Genomic DNA, 23,027 nt, shown 5'->3' with positions numbered 1-23,027 from the left:
CCTATCATTTCAAGAACTCATTTTTCTTCATTTGCAAGGGTTGAAGAAAAAAAACCCAAAACCTAAGTACCTCTGCAGAAGCTTGCGCTGAAGACTGTGCTGCTGGTTCAGCTCCCCTGTTAGTGCTGTTTTCCCTCTACTTAATGATCAGGCTTGTACACTGAGCTGGTGCTTAAGTGTATAAGCAGAGCAGCTGCTCTGAATTAGAGCATCATTTGCTTTGGAAATGTTCCAGCTTTGCTTTTTATTTAACCCTGCTGGGCAGCGATAAAATCTCCTAAAGTCTGTTACTAACTGCAGAAGCCCTTTTGGGATTCTTGTTTTAACCTGTAACTCTAAGAGACACATTGAAAATGTGGCATTCCTGTGATACCAAGAACTGGCTGAGAAATCGGCTTGCATAACTGTTGAACGGTGACAGATCCTTTGCACGCCCGTTTTCTGGCAGGGTGGAGTCTTCAGATGGTCCTTGGTCCGCTTGTATCGCCTGCCGCAAATGCTGAAGGCCAAGGGAACAGGTTCACCCCATACCCCTACTTTTTCACGATTATGCACGGCATGCATTCTCACAGGACAAGCAGGATGTTAGTCCTGACATATGGGTGACATCATCAGGATGGAGCCCAATCACGGAAAACTTCTGTCAAAGTTTCCAAAACTTTGACTGGCCCCTACTGGGCATGCCCAGCATGGCACTAACCCTGCAGCCAGCAGGGGTCCCCCTTCAGTCTTCTTTTTTCCGCGCAGCAGTAGCCTCGCGGTAAAGGAGCTCTGAAGAGATTTCTGACAGGAATTTTCCTCACAGAATTACTAAAAGTTATTTGCCCCATAGGGGTCCCTCCTCTAACTTTTCTCAGTCCGCAGTACTCTGGTAAGTTTTTACCCGTTTTTCCATCGATTACCGTTGAGTTTGGCCCTTGCGGCCTACTGGCCGTTGACCGTACCGCGGCTCGATTTTTGCCATGGCGTCGGGGTTTCGTCGGTGCCCGGACTGTACCCGCACCATGTCTATCACAGACCCCCATAAAGTCTGTGTAATGTGCCTAGGACGCGAGCACGATGTCTTGACCTGCACCAAATGTGCCCTAATGACACCGAAGGGTCGCAAGGCCAGAATGGAGAAGATGGAACTTCTCTTCCGAGCTCAAACCCCGACTCCGTCCATAGCTTCGTCAGAACTGGCACCGTTCACTTTGCGCCAGCATCGACCACCGACCGGTGACCGACCGCCATCGACGACTTCTCGGCCATCGACACCCTCCACTCCCCCTCAGGATCGAGGGGATGGCAGGGAGAAACATCGCCATTGACACCGTAAGACTCGGACCATCGAGGGAACGAAATCATCGACCTCGCCATCGTCCGAGCTGCTGTCGAAGAGACCCCGTCCAGGAAAGGCACCGACCATTCCTGTGACCGAATCACTGAGGCAACCCTCACCTGATTGGGGATCGGGAGCCGCGACTCCGCCTTTAACGGTGGTCCCCTCCGGCTATGCCTCTGCCTCCTTCTTCTGTACTGGAGCCGGGGATGCTTGCTCCAGGTCGCCGAGAAGAACTGGACCGGATGGTTCAGGAGGCCATCAACAAGGCGATGCAACATCTTCAGGTTCCTCCGGCACAGACACCAGCATCATCTGTGGAACCGATCATCAACCTGATTCCGGCAGCGCTAGCACCGCTGCTTTCCAGGATGGAAGTGCTTATAACCGCCTTTCCTCCGATGGTTCCCGGGGCTCTGATGCCCTCCCCATTGACTGCATCATCAGGAGGAGAAACACCGTTTCGCATCCCTCCATTGGGAGTTCTGCCTCAGCCATTGATGCCGATACGTCCACCGACCCATCCATCGGTGCCGATACATTCGGCGCCACAGACTCATCCATCGATGACTGCACCAGTGCCTTCGATGCCATCATCGGTGCCTCCGATAATTCCTTCGATTCCTTCGGAGTCTAGACCAGGACCTTCAGGTCTTCAATCACCCTGTCCCCCTCTAGTTCCTAGAGGAGCAGGTGCTGATCCTTACGACATCTTGGGTGATGACCCTTCAACAGACACCAATGATTTACCTTCACCACCTTCACCCACTGAGAGTAGGAAGCGTTCTCCTCCAGAGGACCTCTCCTTTATAAATTTTGTGAAGGAAATGTCTGAATTGGTTCCCTTCCAATTGCAGACTGAGCAGGATGATAGGCACCAGATGATGGAATTGCTCCAATTCCTGGATGCCCCCAAGGTAATCACCTCTATTCCCTTCCATCAGGTCCTTCTTGATCTTCTTAAGAAGAACTGGGAACATCCTGGATCAATTGCTCCAGTACATAGAAAAGCTGACACTACCTATTTGGTACAATCAGCCCCAGGTTTTCAAAACTCTCAGCTTGATCACCACTCGGTCGTTGTAGAGTCTGCACAAAAAAGGGCGAAGAGGTCAAAACCTCATTCATCTGTTCCTCCTAGAAAGGAACAGAAGTTCCTAGATAATATTGGTCGCCGAGTATTTCAAGGGCCCATGCTCATCTCCCGAATTTCAGCCTACCAGCTTTATATGACCCAATATAACAGGATCATTTTTAAGCAAATACAGGATTTCTCAGACTCCCTGCCTCAACAATTTCAAGAACAATTACAAACCCCTAATCAACAAGGGTTTTGAGGCAGGCAAGCATGAGATTAGAACATCTTATGACATTTTTGACATGTCTACCAGAGTGTCTGCAGCTGCCATTTTGGCGAGGCGGTGGGCCTGGCTCAAGTCTTCTGAACTTTGCCCGGAAGTACAAGACCGGTTATCTGACCTGCTTGTGTCGGAGATAATCTGTTTGGCGAGCAGATTCAACGGACGGTGGCAGAATTAAAAGACCATCATGAGATGCCTTCTGACTTCTCCTCAAAACAGCCTTTCAGAAAGGACTCTTAAGAAGTCATTCCTCCGCCCGAAGAAGTCTTACCCACCACCATCCAGATCCCGTGCTACGAGACATTATCAAAAACCGCAGTCTCGTCACGCCCGAAAACAAAAACCACAAGCAGCTCCTCAACCAGGACCTGCATCAGGTTTTTGACTTCCATTTAGAGAGCAGCAGCCAGATTCCTCTGTCGCACATACCAGTAGGAGGTCGATTGTGCCACTTCCACAACATGTGGCATTCAATCACATCCGACCAATAGGTATTAGCAATCATTGATCAGGGTTACCATCTGAACTTTCTCGCCCTACTACCAGACTCCCCACCTCTACAGACGTGGAGAACATCCGAACACTCCATTCTTCTGGATCAAGAGGTTCCCTCCTTCTCCAGTCAAGAGCAATAGAACCCGTTCCATACTCTCAGCAAGGCCTAGGGTTCTATTCCCGGTACTTCCTAATCCCCAAAAAATCGGAAGGTGTCCGTCCTATTCTAGACTTACGGGCCCTCAACAAGTATCGTCAACGAGAAAAGTTCAAGATGGTCACCTTGGGATCGCTTCTACCTCTTCTACAAAGAAGAGACTGGCTCTGCTCTCTGGACCTCCAGGACGCCTACACCCACATTGCGATAACTCCAGCTCATCGCAAGTACCTGAGGTTTCTAGTAGGCCCCAAGCACTATCAATATCGAGTGATCCCGTTCGGCCTAGCGTCTGCGCCACGAGTCTTTACCAAATGCCTCGTAGTTGTCGCAGCCTTCCTCAGAACCCAAGGTGTCGACGTCTACCCCTACCTGGACAATTGGTTAATCAGGGCTCCCACTCAACAAGCTGCTCTGTTGTCCCTCAATCTAACCTTACACACTCTAATTTCGCTAGGATTTCTCGTCAATTACGAAAAGTCCTACTTAGTCGCATCTCAAACCTTATCGTTCATTGGGGCAGACTTGGACACCTTACAGGCAAAGGCTTTCCTACCTCGACAACGAGCGCTGACTCTTGCGTCCCTTGCTCACCAGTTGCAGTCTCAGCACTCAGCGACTGCATGCCAATTTCTCGTCATCCTGGGACACATGTCGCCCTCAGTCCTTGTCACACCAATGGCCCGCTTGGCCATGAGACTCATGCACTGGACTCTGAGGTCCCAATGGACTCAAGCTATTCAGCCTCTGTCGGCCATTGTCCGCATCACCGACTCACTCCGACTGTCTCTCGCCTGGTGGAAAAATCAGACCAATCTCCTCCAGGGATTGCCCTTCCAGGTTCCAAATCCTCAAATCATTTTCACCACCGACGCATCCAGCCTCGGGTGGGGAGCCCATGTAGCCGATCTGCAGACACAAGGCTCTTGATCTCCAAAGGAAGCCAAACACCAAATAAATTTCCTGGAACTTCAAGCAATCAGATATGCTCTCAGGGCCTTTCAGGATCGCCTCTCAAATCAAGTCATCCTGATTCAGACGGACAACCAGGTGGCAATGTGGTACATCAACAAACAGGGAGGCACAGGCTCCTTCCTTCTGTGTCAGGAAGCTGCGCAGATTTGGGCGGAAGCTCTCTCCCATTCAATGTACCTCAGGGCCACCTGGTTACCGGGAGTGAACAATGTGCTGGTAGACAAGCTGAGTCGCGTCTTTCAACCGCACGAGTGGTCTCTCAACCCTTGGTAGTGACCTCCATCTTCCAAAATGGGGATATCTTCGGATAGACCTCTTTGCGTCCCCACAAAACCGCAAAGTGGAGAACTACTGCTCTCTCATTCACAGCAAACACTCTAACCCAGAGACACATTCTCCCTGTCGTGGGCAACCGGTCTGCTCTACGCATTCCCTCCACTTCCTCTTCTCTCGAAGACTCTCGTGAAGTTACGTTAGGACAAGGGAACCATGATCCTGATAGCACCTCACTGGCCACGCCAAGTGTGGTTTCCAATACTTCAGGACCTCTCCATTCGCAGGCATATTCCCTTGGGAAAGGACCCGCTTCTGATCACTCAAAACGACGGGTGCCTAGACATCGCAAACTTCAAGCCTTGTCCCTGACGGCATGGATGTTGAAAGGTTAATCCTTCAGCCACTAAACCTTTCTGAGCCAGTTTCCCATGTCTTGATTGCTTCACGGAAGCCTTCCACGAGAAAAGCTTACTCTTACAAATGGAAAAGGTTCACGTCATGGTGCTCTTCTCAGTCCCTTGATCCCTTTTCCTGTCCAATCCCGAAATTTCTGGACTATCTCTGGCATCTATCAGAGTCAGGTCTTAAGACTTCCTCCATTAGAATGCATGTCAGGGCAGTAGTCGCCTTCCATAAAGGTGTCGGGGATGTCTCTATATCAGTACACTCCCTTGTAACACGTTTTTTGAAAGGCTTGCTCCAAATCAAGCCTCCGCTACCTCCTCTGGCCCCTTTTTGGGACCTTAATCTAGTTCTGGGTCAGCTCATGAAACCAGCTTTTGAGCCTTTTCACTCTTGTGACCTTAGATATCTCATGTGGAAAGTGATTTTCCTTTTGGCTATCACTTCAGCTCGCAGAGTTAGCGAATTGTAGGCTCTAGTTACCTATCCGCCTTACACTAAACTTCTGCAGGACCGGGCGGTACTCCGTACTCACCTGAAATTCTTACCTAAGGTAGTTTCGGATTTTCATCTTAATCAATCCCTCATACTACCTACCTTTTTTCTCAGACCCCATGCCAACCCAGGGGAACAGGCTCTGCATACCCTTGACTGTAAATGGGCTCTAGCGTTTTACCTAGACCGTACAGCTACCTACAGGGAAAACACTCAATTGTTTGTCTTTTTCCACCCTAACAAGTTAGGGAAGCCTGTGGGTAAGCAAACTCTCTCCTCCTGGTTGCCAGACTGCATAACCTTTTGCTATCAGCAAGCGGGCATTCCATTCCAAGACCGTGTTAAAGCACACTCTGTGAGGGCCATGGCAACTTCAGTAGCGCACCTACGATCGGTGCCGCTTCCTGACATTTGTAGGGCTGCCACTTGGAGTTCTCTCCACACCTTTGCAGCCAACTATTGCTTGGACAAAGCCGGAAGACAAGATTCCATCTTCGGCCAGTCTGTCCTTCATAACCTATTTACAACGTGACTTACCAACACCTTTCCACCTGCCCGATGGGGTTCAGGATGCCCTCTACCAAATTCCGCCCCAGTTGTTGTGCCTGTTGCACGCCTTTGGGTACATTTGATGCATGTTTGGACATCCTCAGCTCAGTACTCACCCATATGTGAGGACTACCATCCTGCTTGTCCTGTGAGAAAACAAATGTTGCTTACGTGTAACAGGTGTTCTCACAGGACAGCAGGATGTTAGCCCTCACGAAACCCACCCACCCGCCACCCCACGGTGTTGGGTTCGTAACATTTTGTGAGTTTATTTTTCGGTACTGCCTGTAGGTTTCAAATAAGACTGAAGGGGGACCCCTGCTGGCTGCAGGGTTAGTGCCATGCTGGGCATGCCCAGTAGGGGCTATTCAAAGTTCTGGAAACTTTGACAGAAGTTTTCCGTGATTGGGCTCCATCCTGATGTCACCCATATGTGAGGTCTACCATCCTGCTGTCCTGTGAGAACACCTGTTACAGGTAAGCAACTTCTGCTTTTCAGTGAAAATGTAAGCCCTGGCAGGATCCCTGGACCATGACTCATCAGCGGAGAGCGAAAACGGAGCTGAGTCGAAATGAAAGTCCGGTCTCTGGCCAGAGAACAAAATGACAATCCCGTGACAATGGTTTTTTTTGTTGTTTTTTTTTAAGCTTCGAAATATTTTCGTGGTGGGCCCATCCATTTTACACATTTTCCCTGATTGATGCAGTAACGCACACCTTAAATGATCTCAGCTCTACCGTCCTGTGCTGCACTCACACCCCTGGGCCTCTTCCATGTCTTTCCAAAAACCGTTTTCCTCCATTGCACTTTCCTCTCCTTCCCCCCCTCCTCCCTTCCTCTTCTCCTCTCCCACTACCTCTGCTGCATGGGGTGCCCCCCCCCCCCATACTATCACACCTCTGACCTCCTTGTTCTGGGATCTCTTCTCTACTAAAAACCACGTGCACTCCACCTGAGGAGGGGGAGAGCGCTTCACAGCCAAAATGGCAGCAGCCTCAGGCGGAACACGCGGGCACCTTATCCTGAAAGGGGGGGGGGGGGCGCATATTAAGGAGCAGCTTCCCTTCGCATCCCGCAAAGGCCACGCAAAGCCCTCTGAATACACCGAGACAACTCTCGCTTTCATTCTCTGTCACGCCACCGTTTCTTCTCACCTTTCCCTTTACCCTCCACTCCCCCACGCTGCGAGTTTCTTCTTCCCTTCTCTCTTCCTTTCCATTCTCTCTCTTTCCTCCTCTCCCCTTCATTTCACTCCCCCCTCCTGCGTCTGAGTCATCCGGCAGGTTTGGTCGGTCGGAGGGCGCTGTAACCCGAGCGTGTTTGCTCTGACTCGGGGTTTTCTGTGGCTGCCGGAGCCGGGAAGCCGATCCCCGGGGCTCCGGTGACTCTGCTTTTCTCCTGAACTCTTGTGATTTGCCCGCATCCTGGTGGCGCTGGCCCCCGCGGCTTTCTCTGGTATTTGCCTGTAATGGATGACGGCTGGTGCCAGGGGGAGGACAGAGGGCGGAGCGGGCTCTTCGGTTTTCGTATTTTTATTATTTTTTTGTTTGTTTGTGGGAACACCTCGGTGCAGCCTGTGCTGGAAGGCTGGTGGTACGGTTCCTGCGCAGCCTGATTTCTTACTTACACACAGCAGTGGCCGCCCCCTCATCCCTGAGACATTCAGCTGCCCTGATGTAGGGCCTGAACTAGCTGTGGTTCAAAACAGGAGCACTGCTTTGAGGTTTGCAGCACAAACATAAAACGGAGAGCCGATTCCTCTAGACCCCCACCTCTCTCCCCCCACCCCTTTTCCTTGCACTGATGATTATGTCAGACGATAGTGGTGGCTTCCTTGGAGGCTGTTTTTTTTTAAGGTTCCCACATATGTGTCTAGGGGGGGTAGGATGCGCCAGCTGACATGGTCTAGGGATATCATCACCTCTACCTGATCTAGTTCAGGCACCCCCCAAATGGAGGTATTTACAAATTTGACACCTTCGTGGCTGCTGCTATCTCAGACAAACAGGCTGATACAGTAACAAATGCGACGCACGCCTGGCACCTCTCCTGGGTGCGCGATTCTGTATTTAAATGAGACAGTTCGCTAATGAGGAGGCGCAAAGGACAATAGCGCGTCTCTAATGCCTCCTTATTAGCGATAGAGGTGGCTGTCAGCGGGTCCCGACAACCGATGCTCTATTTTATTGGCGTCGGTTTCCGAAACACCCCCCCCCCCTCTCCGACAGCCATGGAAAACGGACGCCGGTAAAATTGAGCATCTGTTTTGCTAACCACTGACCAGCGGGCAGATTTTTTTTTTGTAAGTTTGGTTCCTCCGACTTAATACCACTAGGATAGTAAGTCGGAGGGTGTACAGAAAACAAGTATTTTCTGCTTTTTTGTACACTTTTCCGGGTTGCTCAGAAATTAACACCTGCCCTTGGGTAGGCGTTAATTTCTGGGCGTAAAAAGTGTGGCTTGTATAAGGGGTAATAGACGCGCGTCGGAAATGCGCGGCCAATTGCAGGTTAAACAGTGCGCTCGGCTGAGCGCGCCTTACTATATCGGCCTGAAAGTATTTGAACTGTAAGGTGATATTGACTAGAATATAAGCTCCACTGAGCAGGGACTGTATCTTATGTGCATCGGCCTGTGTCTAGTACTGCTTTAGCAATGATTATTAGCAGCATTATTAGAGGATTTGTAAGAAAGAGGTTAAGGAAAAGCCGATGAAATGTGGGGTGAGTTTGAGGGAAGGAGGGTATGGACTGCAGGGAAATCATGGGATGGCATTGGGATGGGAGGGGGGGTAAGGGGGCTGCAGATGCACAGGACTGAGGCTGTGAATGGTGCGGTAACTCGTAAGTTAAAAAGGTTTAAATCACAGCATGCATTGAGCAAGGGCACATCAGACTGCTCGGTAAGAGCCTGGCGTTCACGTCTACGGCTATCCAGCTTCAGCTGGGATGGCGCCACTTGCCTTGTAGGTTTACTCTCCGCTGTCTTGTTCCCTTTCTCGGGATTACCGAAGAACTGCTCCTCAAAAGAGACATGTCGCCTAACATTTTACGGTTTTCAGAGGTGGACTGGGCTGAAAAACGTTTGCCACTTACAAACTTTCTTTCTCTTTCCCGTGCACAGGACTATGTTGACGCCCATCCTGAAACGATCATATTGGACCCCCTCCCTGCCATCCGGACCTTGCTGGACCGTTCCAAGTCCTATGAGCTCATCCGAAGGATAGAAACCCATATGCAAGGTAATCCGGCGGCTTGCCATTGTATTGTGGACGCGCTTTGCAGTGAGAGGAGAGGTCTGGGCCACTGGGGACAGTCACAGAGTCTGTTCCCTCCGGGATTTCTCTGCGTGCCCGCTGCTGAAACGTCAGTCCTTTTTTTGTCACTGGTAGAAGTGGGGGCAGGCAAGAGGTAAAATAACCATGACAACCATCACTGAGGAATGCGCGAGAGACGGGCACTGTGCGGGAATAAGAGCACAGATTCGATAAACTCAGAAAAGTCAACATTTGCATCACAGTGGAATCTCCCATCGATAACGACGTGCAGGATTTCATCCCTTCACTTTGACTTAAGATTTGGTGTAACTGCTTGGTCACTTATTGCTGAGTAGTCTGCATCTGAGTGGACTTTAGGGTGAGAGGTTTAGGCGGTCCTGGTCTCACTCTTATTTATATATTTATATACACACACACACCCACCTCTGTCACCTGACAGCAGCTAGGCCGCCGATTGGCTGCACCAGATCCTTCACACTCACCCTGTGACAGAGATATTTAAATAACATTAAGCAGTATCAATGCTTGGGAAGCTGGTGGAGAGGAGACTCTCTAGATGGAAGGGCTCATGGGATGAGGGTGAAAGGGGTAATCTAAGGAAATATTTCTTTACAGAAAGGGTGATGGATGCGCTGAGCAGCCTCCCAGTGGGAAGCGGTGGAGACGAGGGCAGCATCTGAATTCAAGAAAGCATGGGACAAGCACTGAGGGGGGCGGTAGGGATTGTAGAGCTGAACAGTTGTGTGGATGGCAGGCCTAGATAGGTCGTATGGTCTTTCTGCTGTCATGTTTCTTTGTTTTCCTGTCCTTTAGCCAGTTACCAATCCACAATAAGTTGCTGCTTCCTATTCCATGCCTTCTTAGTTTCCCGATGAATGTCTTATGGGGAACTTTGTCAAATGCTTTCTGAAAATCCAGTTACACAATATTAACAAACTCACTCTAGTCCACATGTGTGTTGACCTCTTCAAAAACATTTAGCAAAATTGTAAGGCAAGTCTGAAGCAAGCTTTCGTTGAGTCATGGGCCATCCTATCCTGCGAGGTGAGGCGGGGAGCCTCTTGCTGGTGAGGATTGCAGAGGCTTTCCCTGTTTTGTTCACACGAGTGCTAGGCGGTTGTTTAAAATACAGTATTTATTCCCCCTTCCCTTTCTTTCCTATATAAAAAAGTAAAAAAAAAAAAAAAATCGTGTAGGAAAGAGGGATTATTTTTTTCATATGAAGTGTGGTTGATGCATAAGCGAGCCTCACAGTGAAGGTGGTCAGGGCTAAAATCGCATCCAAATTCCAAAAAAAAAAAAAAAAAGACGGATACAGAAGAATCGGAGGGGAAAGCGAGAGTCAAGTGGGAGATCAAGTAGGGTATTGCCAGAGTTAGGCTTTGTGGGCAGACGGGGGTGGCCTTTGTCTGCTAACTCCCTGAGAAACGGAGAAAATGACGGCAGAAAAGGACCAATTGGTACATCCAGTCTGCCCAGCAAACTTGTGTTAGCATCTGACGTGCCATACAGGTCACCCCCATGTCTGGTTTCCCAAACAGTCAAAAGTCAGGGCCCTTGTCGGTTGCTGTCCGAGTCCAATTTCCCGTTACCTCCTGCCGTTGCAGCAGAGAGTAGTGTTGGAGTTGCATCAGAAGTGTCAGGCTTATTGGTTAAGGGCAGTAACCGCCGCATCAGCAAGTTACCCCCATGCACTCTTTTCTTCATTTCCGTCCTCTAAGCTCTAACTGTGTTTATCCCATGCCCCTTTGAAATCTTTCACTGATATAGGCAACATTATCTATGTTTCTACTATCTTTGTTTTGTCTTTTTCCTCCTAGCTCCCCGGTCTTGCTTCCTATCGCTTTGTTTTGTCTTTTTTCCAAGGATCTCCCCGGCCTTGCCTCTTCAGGCCAGAGAGAGACCTTTAGAGCACTGGCGTTGGTTCACGTTCCTCCACTGGCTTTCAGTCCAATTTCCCGTTACCTCCTGCCGTTGCAGCAGAGAGCAGTGTTGGAGTTGCATCAGGGCTGGTGCAAGGGGATTGGATGCCCTAGGCAATTTCAGCCTTGTGCCTCCCCAACCCTCCCAACCCCAACCCCCCCCAATGAAAACTCACCTGGTGGTCCAGTGGGGGTCCAGAGGCGATTTGACGCTCCCGGGGCCTCGGCTGCCACTAATCAAAATGGCGTCGGTGACCTTCAGCCCCTACCATGTGACAGGGGCTACCAGTGCCATTGGTTGGCCCCGTCACCCCCGTCACATGCTAGGGGCTAAAGGGCACCGGCGCCATTTTGGTTAGTGGTGGCAGAGGGCTCGGGAGCAGCAGATCGCTCCCGGGCCCCTCCGCTGGACCACCAGGGGGGGGGGGGGGGGACGTCGGCAGGGTGCCGCGGTAGGCGGCAGAATTTCGAAAGGGCACTTTTTTGCCCTTTCTCTGCCACCCACCAAGGGCGCCCCCTACCACTCGGCGCCCTGGACATAAGCCTAGCTCGCCTAGTGGTTCCTCCGGCCCTGGTACCAGTCATGCAGCGGTAATCGTAGCTGGGATTTAGTTGCAGCATCTGGGCCCCCATCCACGGCTTTCTTCTACGTAGGAACCAGCAGGATGTCAGAGGCCAGCCAGTAGGCGTTAACTTAAGAATTTAGCCCTCGTGGCTGACGTTTCCAACTTTCGCTTGGTACGGTTAATGGTGCCGCAGATCAGCTCTCCATGTCTGGGTAGCATCAGTTGTTCGGCTGCTTTGGTGCTTGTAGCTGTCAGACACCTGGGGCCTGGATAAGCTGGTGCAGATCTCGTGTTGGGTGCATGGATGACGCTGCCTGCCCTTAATGGATTTTCGCAGCTTTAGCCTTGGCAGTTGGGGGTAAGCACTGCCCAGAGGTTTAGTGGGGCCTGGTATTGGAAGTGTCTGCTTACTCCTGCACTCTGCCCACAGATTTTGGAGCTGGCCACGTAATCGGCGGTGGGGACTGTGGCTGAGAGCGTTTTCTGCCCTTAAAACGGAGTGATGTCATCAAAAAGATTTCCGCCCTTTTGGGGGGGGGGGGGGGGTGTCACTGCCCTTACTTGAATTTCACCGGTTTGAGTGTGCTGAGGTTTTTAATATTAAAGTCAGGCCACGGAGTAAGACGAGGGTGGGGGGAGGGGGAGGGAAGGTGGCTGCCGTTACAGTGGTCTTCACTGCCGCAGGCGCTGAGGTGGGAGGGGGGGGGGGCTCCTCTGAGGAGGATGCATAGGCTTATTACCACCTCTGGGCAGAAAAAAATTTTCTTAGGCAGTGGATCGTCGCTGCCGTGCCCTCGGTCCAGGCCTGCAGCCGCGCTGCTGTCCTGGATACTGGCATCGGCCCTGCCCCTGGTACGGCTTTCCGCGGTAGCAGAAAGAACCATGCCGGGAGGAGGGGGGCGAGGGCTCGCAGACCCCTCCCCCTCCTCCCCAGCAGGAAGGGCACCGGGAGGGGCGCACATCTGGAGAAGGGCAGTTGGAGGGGTTTGGGAGCCATCCCACCCCCCCCCTCCCGTGATTGCCTGCGGATACCCACGTGTTAACGCCCGCCCTTGGAATAAGTCCTTGGCTTTGGTGGCAAAGAGATTGCTGAAGACAGGCAGAAGTGGATCCAGAATGTCTCGAAATGCAGGAACGTCTGGGCAGCAGGGGTAAATGGCACGCTCGAGTAATTTGGATGCAGGGGGGGGGGGAGGTAGGATGATAGGGGCAGCTTGTTTGAGGAGCGGTGTGAGTGGCCTGCTTTTCTAGAGGTTTGCCCGTCGTCTGACTCTTGGGTCAGCTAGGCTGAAACTCCTGCGCAGTCACTCAGGTAGGGTTTGTTTGTTTTTCCATCGCTAAGGAGAGCCTTGGGGCATTGGTGATACCTGTTGCCAGAAACCATGCTCCGTCAGGGCCTGCATAAACCCTGGAGCGTGTGGGCTTGTCAAATGATGTGACCTTAAAACCCCTCTGCTCAGTGTTGCTTTTCCAGCTCGTGAGCTAACCTCCAGGTGTTAATCTAGGGTTTTTAGGTTGAACAGCCTTGGAAAGTAAGGGATGAGCAGGTCATGGAAATACATGCTTTGCCTGTTTTTTTTTTTGGTTTTTTTTTTACTATGTGCGTGCAGTGGAAGGACATGAGGAAAGGAAATCTCATTATAAAATGTGAAACTAATTGAAATTCTTCTGTTACATTAAAATGTAGTGCCCTCATAAGGACATAAGAAAATGCCATACTGGGTCAGACCAAGGGTCCATCAAGCCCAGCATCCTGTTTCCAACAGTGGCCAATCCAGGCCATAAGAACCTGGCAAGTACCCAAAAACTAAGTCTATTCCATGTTACCGCTGCTAGTAATAGCAGTGGCTATTTTCTAAGTCAACTTAATAGCAGGTAATGGACTTATCCAATCCTTTTTTAAACACAGCTATACTAACTGCACTAACCACATCCTCTGGCAACAAATTCCAGAGTTTAATTGTGCGTTGAGTAAAAAAGAACTTTCTCCGATTAGTTTTAAATGTGCCCCATGCTAACTTCATGGAGTGTCCCCTAGTCTTTCTACTATCCGAAAGAGTAAATAACTGATTCACATCTACCCGTTCTAGACCTCTCATGATTTTAAACATATACATATATGTTCTTAACATGCCCCTCTTGTGATAAGTCACGGCTGTTATGTGTTTGAATGTCCTTATTTTTTTTTTACATTCAGACATAGAATACGGGGTCCAGGATGCATCCCTGCTAGAGCTGCTGCCCTCAGACAATATCCAGGCCGACGTCTGGCTGGGGCGGGGGGCGTCTGTAACCGGAGAATCAACCACACAACAAAACGCATTTTGAGCTTCGTGTTTCATTTTCCACGTGTGTTGTGTCTTCGATATATTTGCATGAGAAAAGTACTTCAGCCCTGTAAACCAAAAGCAAGGGAGGGGGCGGGGGGCGGGGAGGTTGATGTATAGCAGACTCTTGCTGGCGGCCGCGTGTGACCTCGTGTTTACCCATGATGGACCTCTGCCCAGCGAGAGACACCTCAGGGAAGGGAATTTGTAGGGGCAGGAGGGTGGGTTGCTCTAAATACGTCTCGGGCTATTGCCCATGAAATCAAAATGTTATTGTAGCAAATGTGATCGGTAACCGTCCCTCCTGTCAGAAGGAAAGGGTTAATTGCATAAGCAATGAAACTCTGCCTCTGGTAAGGACAAAGTACATCTTTTATTGTGGGCTGTTTTGTTTTTTTTTTCTTATTTTTATAGTACAGTCTGTTTCGTTTTAATTACAGTTTTATGGTCCTTTTAACCTTGAGGCAGAACTCGTCCCACTAATTCAGCTAAAGATTTCATTGTGTGGTTTTTGTGTGTTTGTTTTAATTTCAGATAAATATTCCTGAAGAACCTCTTGACATTAGTAATAAATAGTACATTAGTAAAATACAAAATAACATGCATCAATGAAAAGGAAATGCTATCGCAAACGCTTCTTCCGTAATGCAGAAAGCGAGGAGGGTCCCAAAGAAAAGCGTGAGAGTCTCTGGTTTTCATGATTTTCTTTCGGAGGACAGGCAGACACATAAGTGCCAGGCTGGGTCAGACAAAGGTCTCCCCCCAGTGGCCAATCCGAGTCACAAGTGCCCTACCGATCCCAAAGCGTAGATCTGTTTTCTGCCGATTTTTATTGGGCTCACATTTCTGGCCAGAAACATGATATGAAGCTACCTGGTGCTCGGTAAGAAAGCCTGCTATTATGAAGACTCAACGCCTCTCTCCTCCACTCTGGTTAAAACCTTTTGAATCTGGGAAACATTGTAATCGTGAGGGCTCGTAGAAAAACGTTCTAATTTCTGCAGCGTCTCCGTACGGGTGCGGCGTTTTCCATTCTCTCTGGCTCCTGTAGTCTTTGTGTCTCAGAACGTAAAAGTGGAATCTTATCCCACCCACCTTTTACTTCTCTTTCTCAGTCTCTCTCTCTTTTCTCTCACGCTCCGGCTCTCTCGTACCTCGCTCATGATTTTCCTAGCATTTGCGACCATGAAGTTTTCAAAGTACGTTGTGGACTTCCCAGTAGGCTCTCTCTGCTCTTGGGGGAAAATGACTGGAGTCAGGTGGCATCTTATAGACTTAACCAATTTATTAAAGCATGAGCTTTCGAGGACAGAGCCCGCTTCATCATGCACCTGACAAAGTGGACTCTGTCCTCGAAAGCTCACGCTTCAATAAATTGGTTAAGTCTGTAAGGGTGCCAGCTGAGTCCTGCCATCTCTGCTACACCAGACTAACACAATTATTCTTCTGAAGATTTCTCTTCTCTTAGGGGGAATTCTATGCATGGTGTGATCTCTGTCTTGGAGTAATATTGAATTTAAACTGCAGTACCTAAAATGTTATTTCTCAAAGATGCCACATTTTAATATTTTAGTGCAGAACTCCCCAGGAGTGCAGTAGTAATGCACCATGATTAGGACTTCTGCTTTTGTTTTGTTTTTTTGAGATTTTTAATTTGGCAATCCACGGAGCCTGTGCGGACTTGTAGCAGGTGCCAGTACTTGTGGCAACACAGCGGTTTCCATGGTTGTCGCCACAAAAAGCAAGAAGTTTAATTTCTCTCAGGCTCTACAGATTGCCGAATTAAAATCCAGAAAAAAAAACCCAAAAGCCTTATCCATCAGGCAGAAGACATCCCCACCCCACTTCCCGTGGCCACCTAGAGCACCACTGTTCTGGGGGTGGCATGGCCTCCTTCCTGCCTGCTGGGCCCAGAAGAGGAAGTGGTGTGGCTCAGGCAGGAAGGAGGAGAGGCCATGCCGCCACCATAAAAAAAAAAACAGTAGTAGTAGTAGGAGCATTCGTCCGGATTGCGCCATAGGAAATAGCAGCATCTGCAGTCAAAAGCAGCAGGAAAGAATAGCACAGCCTGGGGCCCCTCCGAACAGAAGACACCTTCTGGCACTGCACAGCTGTTAATTAATTTGGACTGCGCAGTACCTGTACCCCTTGTGCTGGTCCACGTGAGTTCGTGAGACCCGTGTGAGAATACAGGCATCACGTGACTCAAACTGGATGAGAGTCGCAGAGCGCCGAAAAGCGTCAGCTGGAGCTGCACGGGGGGGGGGTGTGAGACAGTCAGCGGCAGAGCAAGGTGGGAGAGAACTGCTTTTCTGATGAGGATGGGCAGAAGAGACAAGTGTGAGGAAGGACCCTCGTGGCTTTTCGCTCCCATTGGCCCAGTCGTACAATTCTGCGAGTGAGGGGAAATTCTGCATTGGTTGGAATTCCTCCAGGGATAAGTCCTTTTTTTTTTTTTTTTTGCATCTCACTTGGGGCCAAGCACAAATCAACTGGTTCCTTGTTAGGATAAATGCTTTGTTGATTTGGGAAAAACAGATTATGATGCGTGGCTTGTTTTCCGGCTGGATCCTGGAAGCTTAGGGGGAAGGTAAAATAACTTGCAGAAGGCTGTGTGGCACCAGTGGCAGAGGGGGACGTCTTCATAGCCCATGGTTATAACCACCGAGCCACTCTCTTGAAAACTACTCTCATTCTGATGAAGACAGCTGTTGGACATCAGCAGACCCAGTGCCCAGCATAAGAATTGTATGGGAATGGTTTGAGCTTCTGAGCCCACTTAACTCCCGTCTCCAGAAGGCGGCATCTGGTCTTGAAGCTTTATAATCATTGTTGGCCAATTCTAACGTTTTTCCGGTATCAGTGGCTATAACCTGTAAAGAATCCATCTTCCTCTCATCACAGACTTTAGCAAATGCTTAAATATTTATTTACTTATTGTTGCTTATATTTTGCTGATCCAAGTAAGATCTCAGCGGAGTACAAGTTTAATAAAACAGTACACCAATTAATACGGTAATAACGATAAAACAGTAACATATCAGTCAGGGGCCATCATTAGCAGGAGTTAGCAGAGGTAAATAGCACAGCTTTAAGTTGGCAGCTTCTGTGGCAGATTGTTCCAAGTACATGGTGCAGCTGCCGGGAACGCCCTTAATCTGCTAAGTGAACCTTTTTAAAAGTTGGAATTGTTAGCAATGGTGCAGGAGTATAATGTATCAGCACAGGTTTAAAATGTTCTGCAGCTGTACCTGCCAAAGCTTTAAAGACAATTGCCAGAATCATGAAATATATTCTCCTAGAAACCGGGAGCCAGCGTAAGACCCGCAAACATAGCGTAATGTGCTCAGATCGCAAAGCCCCCTCCAGTAACTAAACGCGCTGCAGCGTTTAGAAGGAACTGCAGTCTTGCATGGTGCTGGCCCCGTGGCTCGGGCTGTGGTGAGGAAGAGCAGGGTTTGGACTCCCCGTCTGGTGGGCGGGGGGCGGCAGGGCGACGGAAAGATATCTGCTGCTGCCGTGGGGGGGCCCTTGTTGGCCACCCGAGTGAGGAGGAGGTGGTGCCCTTCCCCCCACCGTGGGGCAAGCAGGAGGCCTCCAGTTCATGCCATCGGGGGGGGGGGGGGGGGAAGACGGAAGGGTAAAAATAAATCCATCGAGGTAGATCTTGGAGCCCGCCCGCCCACTGGATAAACAGCGGTGCTGCCATGCGGGAGAGACCTAGGCGCTTGGTTCCTTGGACTGGGGGGGGGTGCCACAGAGACAATGTTCGCAGCACCGGAGGGGTTGAAAGATTTCCAACCGTGGGGGGGTCAGTGCTGACACCTGCTGGCCAAATTCAGAGAGTGCGTGTGCCAGGGTTACAGGAGGGGGGGCCGCACTGCGTGAGAGGGGGGAGGGGCAGAATTCCTGGGTATTTGCAACTGAAGGCTCGTGGCACCGTAGCCCAATTGAAACCGGTTCCAACTGAGCTGGAAGCACAGAGAAACGGGAAGAAACCACTGGGCTAGAAAACAGAAAATCCATACGTCTGAGGCTTCCAGAGTGACAAACATTGAGACGAGGTCTCCAGCAGTTCAGAACCCGAGCACGGGGGGTCACTCGTTAAAAAGATCAGGCAACTTGTGCTGAAATCGACTTTAAATGTCTCATCGTGAACATTTTAGTGATTATAGTTGATTCGCGTCCAGAAAGCCGTCTGCTGATTCGAGGCTGTGCTTGCCATGCCTCAATCACTGATGGCATGCCATCCTCTTCTTAACATTAATTTGCAGCGCGGAGCACTTCCTCTGGTGCTCTTAGAGGTGTGACGGCTTATTAGCACCTGCCGTGCGGTCATCTGATCCGAGGAGAAAAGCGCGGGAGGCTGTTTTCTGTCCACGGTTTTTGTTGTTGTATTTGCTTTCGCTCTCCAGCCCTGCCCGCCTCGCGGCGTGGGAGGATCGTGCAGCCCTGCTCCGTACGCGATGTCGCACCAAACTTCCATTAGAGAGGGAGCTGCCCTGACGGCACCGCTTTTCCTGCAGCCCCGGTTCCGGCTGTCCTAGCGCCGCTGCAACACGGTATGGTTACCGGCGTCACCACGTGAACCTTTCATGCTGCCCGGTTTCCTCCTCCTCGGCAGGGGAGGTTTGCATGTGGTCATGGCAGTGTTTGTGTGAATTGACGTTTTAAAAAGACTTAAGTAAATAAAGCTGATAACGGAGCCGGATGGGTGACCGCAAACATTTAACCTGGCAGCTTCCTCCTGCTCCTTTCAGATTCCAGTTCAGCTGGAGCCAGGGCTCGGAACTGGCACAAATGAGCTTTCATTCACAGCTACCTGTGAATTTTTTTTTTCACCCATATCATACTTCCTCCCAACTTACATTATGGCAGGTCTTTGCGAGATCATGCACCGGGGCTCCTTCCAGATCCCTGCTGTCAGGGGCCCTAGTGCCGCCTATTTGTAATAGCAGACTCCCTCCCTCGCCGCCCCTCCCCCTCTGGGGCTGTGAGTGCCACCTCTGCAGGATCTCCAATCCCGGCTGACCTGGGGATGCTCAAATGTCGACGAGTGGCAGGGCAGCTTTAAAAAAATAAAAATAAAAAAAATGCTCAACAGCATCACAGAGAGGTCTGGCCCCCTCGAGATTACGACTGAACTGGCCGGTTTGCGCCTAGGAAAGAGAAGGAAATGGAGATTGTAAGTGACGGAGGCATCCAGGGGACATGGAAAGTGCAAGCCAGAAGTCACAGGATGCCACGCCGTCCTTGTCAGAAACGCGGACTAAAGTGGACAGGCTGTTCGAAGGTTATTAAGGGGAAGGAGTCGGACTTGGGAGTGGGGGGAGCTCAGGCAGACACCGTGGCATTAAAAGTCAATTATCCCTATAGGAAACCAGGCTAAAAAGAGAGGATGTGGTTTTTAAAACAGACACCTTTTCCGAATAGATGCAAACTCCTTTATCGCTGGCACTATTCCCCAGTGACAGTGGCCAAATGGTGCCCAGTCCGCTCACCTAATTGCTGGCGACAGTGTTCCCCGAGAGGTACCTACTGGCACATGTGGTGGCAATGTCCCAGGCTGCAGGGGTTTTGCAGTGCTTGTCGAGGATTAGTGGATCAAGTGTGGGGCGTTCGGGTTCCCTTACATGCGGCGTACTGGTTACTTGGACTCCCTTATTCAGATCTAGATGATGGAAAAGCAAAAGAATAATTTATTATCTTACTTCTGCTGCCAGACTGGTGATCGCTGCCCAGTGGAAATGTACAAACCCACCCACACTCACGCAGCTCTACGGCAAATTAAGGCAAATACATTACATGGAGAAATTAATGGCCCATAGACGAGACACCTTACGCAAATTTTATAGGATGTGGACTCTGCTGATTCAGTACATAGCACAGATGGAACAGCGTAACTGATAGTATGAAGGGGAGGGGGGTAGGGGGGATTATTTATTTATTTTATTTATTTAGAAACTTTTATATACCGGCATTAGTGGGTACATCATACCGGTTCACATAATAACTGAAAGTTTGGAAAATACATTTCAACAGGGAGACAGTAACTGGGCAGGGGATAAAATAAATAGGCAGTAGGAAAGATAGTTAAAAAACAAGAAAGTCATAACCAGAGAATACAGTTTATAATTTACAATGATAGTCTCCTTAATATAAGGAGAGGGCAGACCCCTGAAGGGGAACTGTGAGGGGAGATGGAGAAGGGTTATTCTGGGTAGGCATGGTTGAACAGGAGTGTTTTTAATTTCTTTTTGAATTTGATTGCACAGGGTTCAATGCGCATATTAGGGAAGAGTGGGACATGGCAATTCTACATATGGATATCTGTTCACCTGAGGAAGACCTTGTGAGACTGGAAAATTGGGCATCCAAATGGCAGATGAAATTTAATGTGGATAAGTGCAAGGTGATGCATATAGGGAAAAATAACCCATGCTATAGTTACACAATGTTGGGTTCCATATTAGGTGCTACAACCCAAGAAAGAGATCTAGGTGTCATAGTGGATAACACATTGAAATAGTCAGTTCAGTGTGCTGCGGCAGTCAAAAAAGCAAACAGAATGTTGGGAATTATTAGAAAGGGAATGGTGAATAAAACGGAAAATGTCATAATGCCTCTGTATCGCTCATGGTGAGACCGCACCTTGAATACTGTGTACAATTCTGGTCGTCGCATCTCAAAAAAGATATAATTGCGATGGAGAAGGTACAGAGAAGGGCTACCAAAATGATAAGGGGAATGGAACAACTTCCCTACGAGGAAAGACTAAAGAGGTTAGGACTTTTCAGCTTGGAGAAGAGATGACTGAGGGGGGATATGATAGAGGTGTTTAAAATCATGAGAGGTCTAGAACGGGTAGATGTGAATCGGTTATTTACTCTTTCGGATAATAGAAAGACTAGGGGGCACTCCATGAAGTTAGCATGTGGCACATTTAAAACTAATCGGAGAAAGTTATTTTTTACTCAACGCACAATTAAACTCTGGAATTTGTTGCCAGAGGATGTGGTTAGTGCAGTTAGTATAGCTGTGTTTAAAAAAGGATTGGATAAGTTCTTGGAGGAGAAGTCCATTACCTGCTATTAATTAAGTTCACTTAGAAAATATCCACTGCCATTAGCAATGGTAACATGGAATAGACTTAGTTTTTGGGTACTTGCCAGGTTCTTGTGGTCTGGATTGGCCACTGTTGGAAACAGGATGCTGGGCTTAATGGACCCTTGGTCTGACCCAGTATGGCATTTTCTTATGTTTCTTAAGTTATTGCACTGGAACTGTTCTGTATTTTCTACTAAGGAGGCAAAACTAAAGTTCTGTATTTGCCTATATGTTTGTATTGCTGTTCTCATCTCTATTTAACATACTGTTTGTAAGCTTTACATTATACTGGATAATAAAAAAATTTTAAATTTAAAAAAAAAACAAGAAGACACCATTTCCAAAACACCCTCTTTTATGGTAATTAATGGCAGCCTTTGCTTGTGGCATCCCCCATTGTTAATAGAAAATGCACAGCAGTTACCGTAGACTGGGGGGGGGGGGGGGCCATTTTGGAAAAAAATGCTCAACAACCACGCTTGGGGTTATTCTCGTCTGAATTGGGAAGCTAAAGGGTTTTTTTAGCTGAAAACTCCCCTACATTTAATTTGTCCAGATTTAGGTGGCTGGTGCTGATGATCATTGTTAAAGCATCTTAATGTTTTTCTCGCCACCCCTGCAGCTTCCCAGTTTTTAAGGTCCTAAGTTAACTGCCTGGTGAAAGCAGACTCTGCCCTAATCAGTTATCAAAGAGGCCACTTCCCAAAGTGAAACAATTAAACCCTTTTAAATGTGATCCCTATGACAGATATATATATAAAAGTCTTGATGTTTTGTTAGGTGGATTTGTCCATAGGGTGGCAGTGTTCCCCTGTAAATAAATGTAAAAGTGAGCACGAGAGCCTGGCCATGAAAAAAATTATTTATTTATTTATTTATTTAGGGCTTTTTTTTTTTATACCGACATTCATGATACCAATCATATCATGTCGGTTTACAAGAAACAATGGTGCATTAACATTAACATCAACATGAACAATAGGCGAAGAGAGAGCAAAGTCAGCAAAAGTTGCAGTAAAACAGGGGCACATGAACTGGGAGGAGGAAGAGCCAGAGGCATGGCTAACTCAGAAATAAATAATATCTAGTCATATACTCAGGACTATAATAATAACATGTACTCAGGACTGAATACTATCAAATATATAAATAATACCATAAAATCAGGGCTGTAGTGATATCATATATTCTTGACTAAATAGTATCTGTTCATAAAGCTCGGAACTAATTAATATAGAATCAGAAGCCATGTCAGGGAATGGGGTACGTCGACTGGAAGGAAAATAAGGATTAATATGCTGGTCTCTGTCCTCTAAAACTGGTTCGGCTCTGTGGCTCAGTGCTGTGGTGTGAGGGATCAGAGTTCAAATCTCTCCTCTTTTGGGATTGGTCAGACCTGGGCATGCAGCAGAGGCAGAGCATTGAGTCCCAGGGAGAGCTGGGGGCAGGGAGTTGCTTTGCTGGTGAATTGCACGCTGTGGATGGATGCCAGGGGGGGAGAGATGTCTCTAGGGCTGGCAAGGGTTCCCTGGAATAACCTGGGTTTTGCTGTCTTGCAAGGGAGGGGGAGCAGCAGAGCTTGCTAAGGGAACATATAGGGGCGGATTTTCAGAGCCCTGCTCGCGTAAATCCGCCCAAAACCGGGCGGATTTACGCGAGCAGGGCCCTGCGCGCCGGGAAGCCTATTTTACATAGGCCTCCCGGCGCGTGCAGAGCCCCGGGACTCGCGTACGTCCCGGGGTTCTCGGAGGGGGGCGTGTCGGGGGGCGGGGCCGGAGCGCGCGGCGTTGCGGGGG

The 23,027-nt window shown here is 49.1% G+C and overlaps 1 protein-coding gene across 1 annotated transcript in view; it reads left to right on the top strand.

Annotated features, from left to right (window-relative positions):
* LOC115089274 (inositol-tetrakisphosphate 1-kinase-like) overlaps positions 1 to 23,027 on the top strand; it is a 96,537-nt gene that overhangs the window by 22,305 nt on the left and 51,205 nt on the right. The window contains exon 3 of the mRNA XM_029597395.1: positions 9,156 to 9,273. Coding sequence (XP_029453255.1) covers positions 9,156 to 9,273 — 118 coding nt within the window. The remainder of the gene's footprint in view (positions 1 to 9,155; positions 9,274 to 23,027) is intronic.

Source organism: Rhinatrema bivittatum, chromosome 4 (assembly GCF_901001135.1).
Source record: "Rhinatrema bivittatum chromosome 4, aRhiBiv1.1, whole genome shotgun sequence".
In the NCBI taxonomy this organism is placed as follows: Eukaryota; Metazoa; Chordata; class Amphibia; order Gymnophiona; family Rhinatrematidae; genus Rhinatrema; species Rhinatrema bivittatum.
This window is presented reverse-complemented; position numbering and strand designations above follow the sequence as displayed.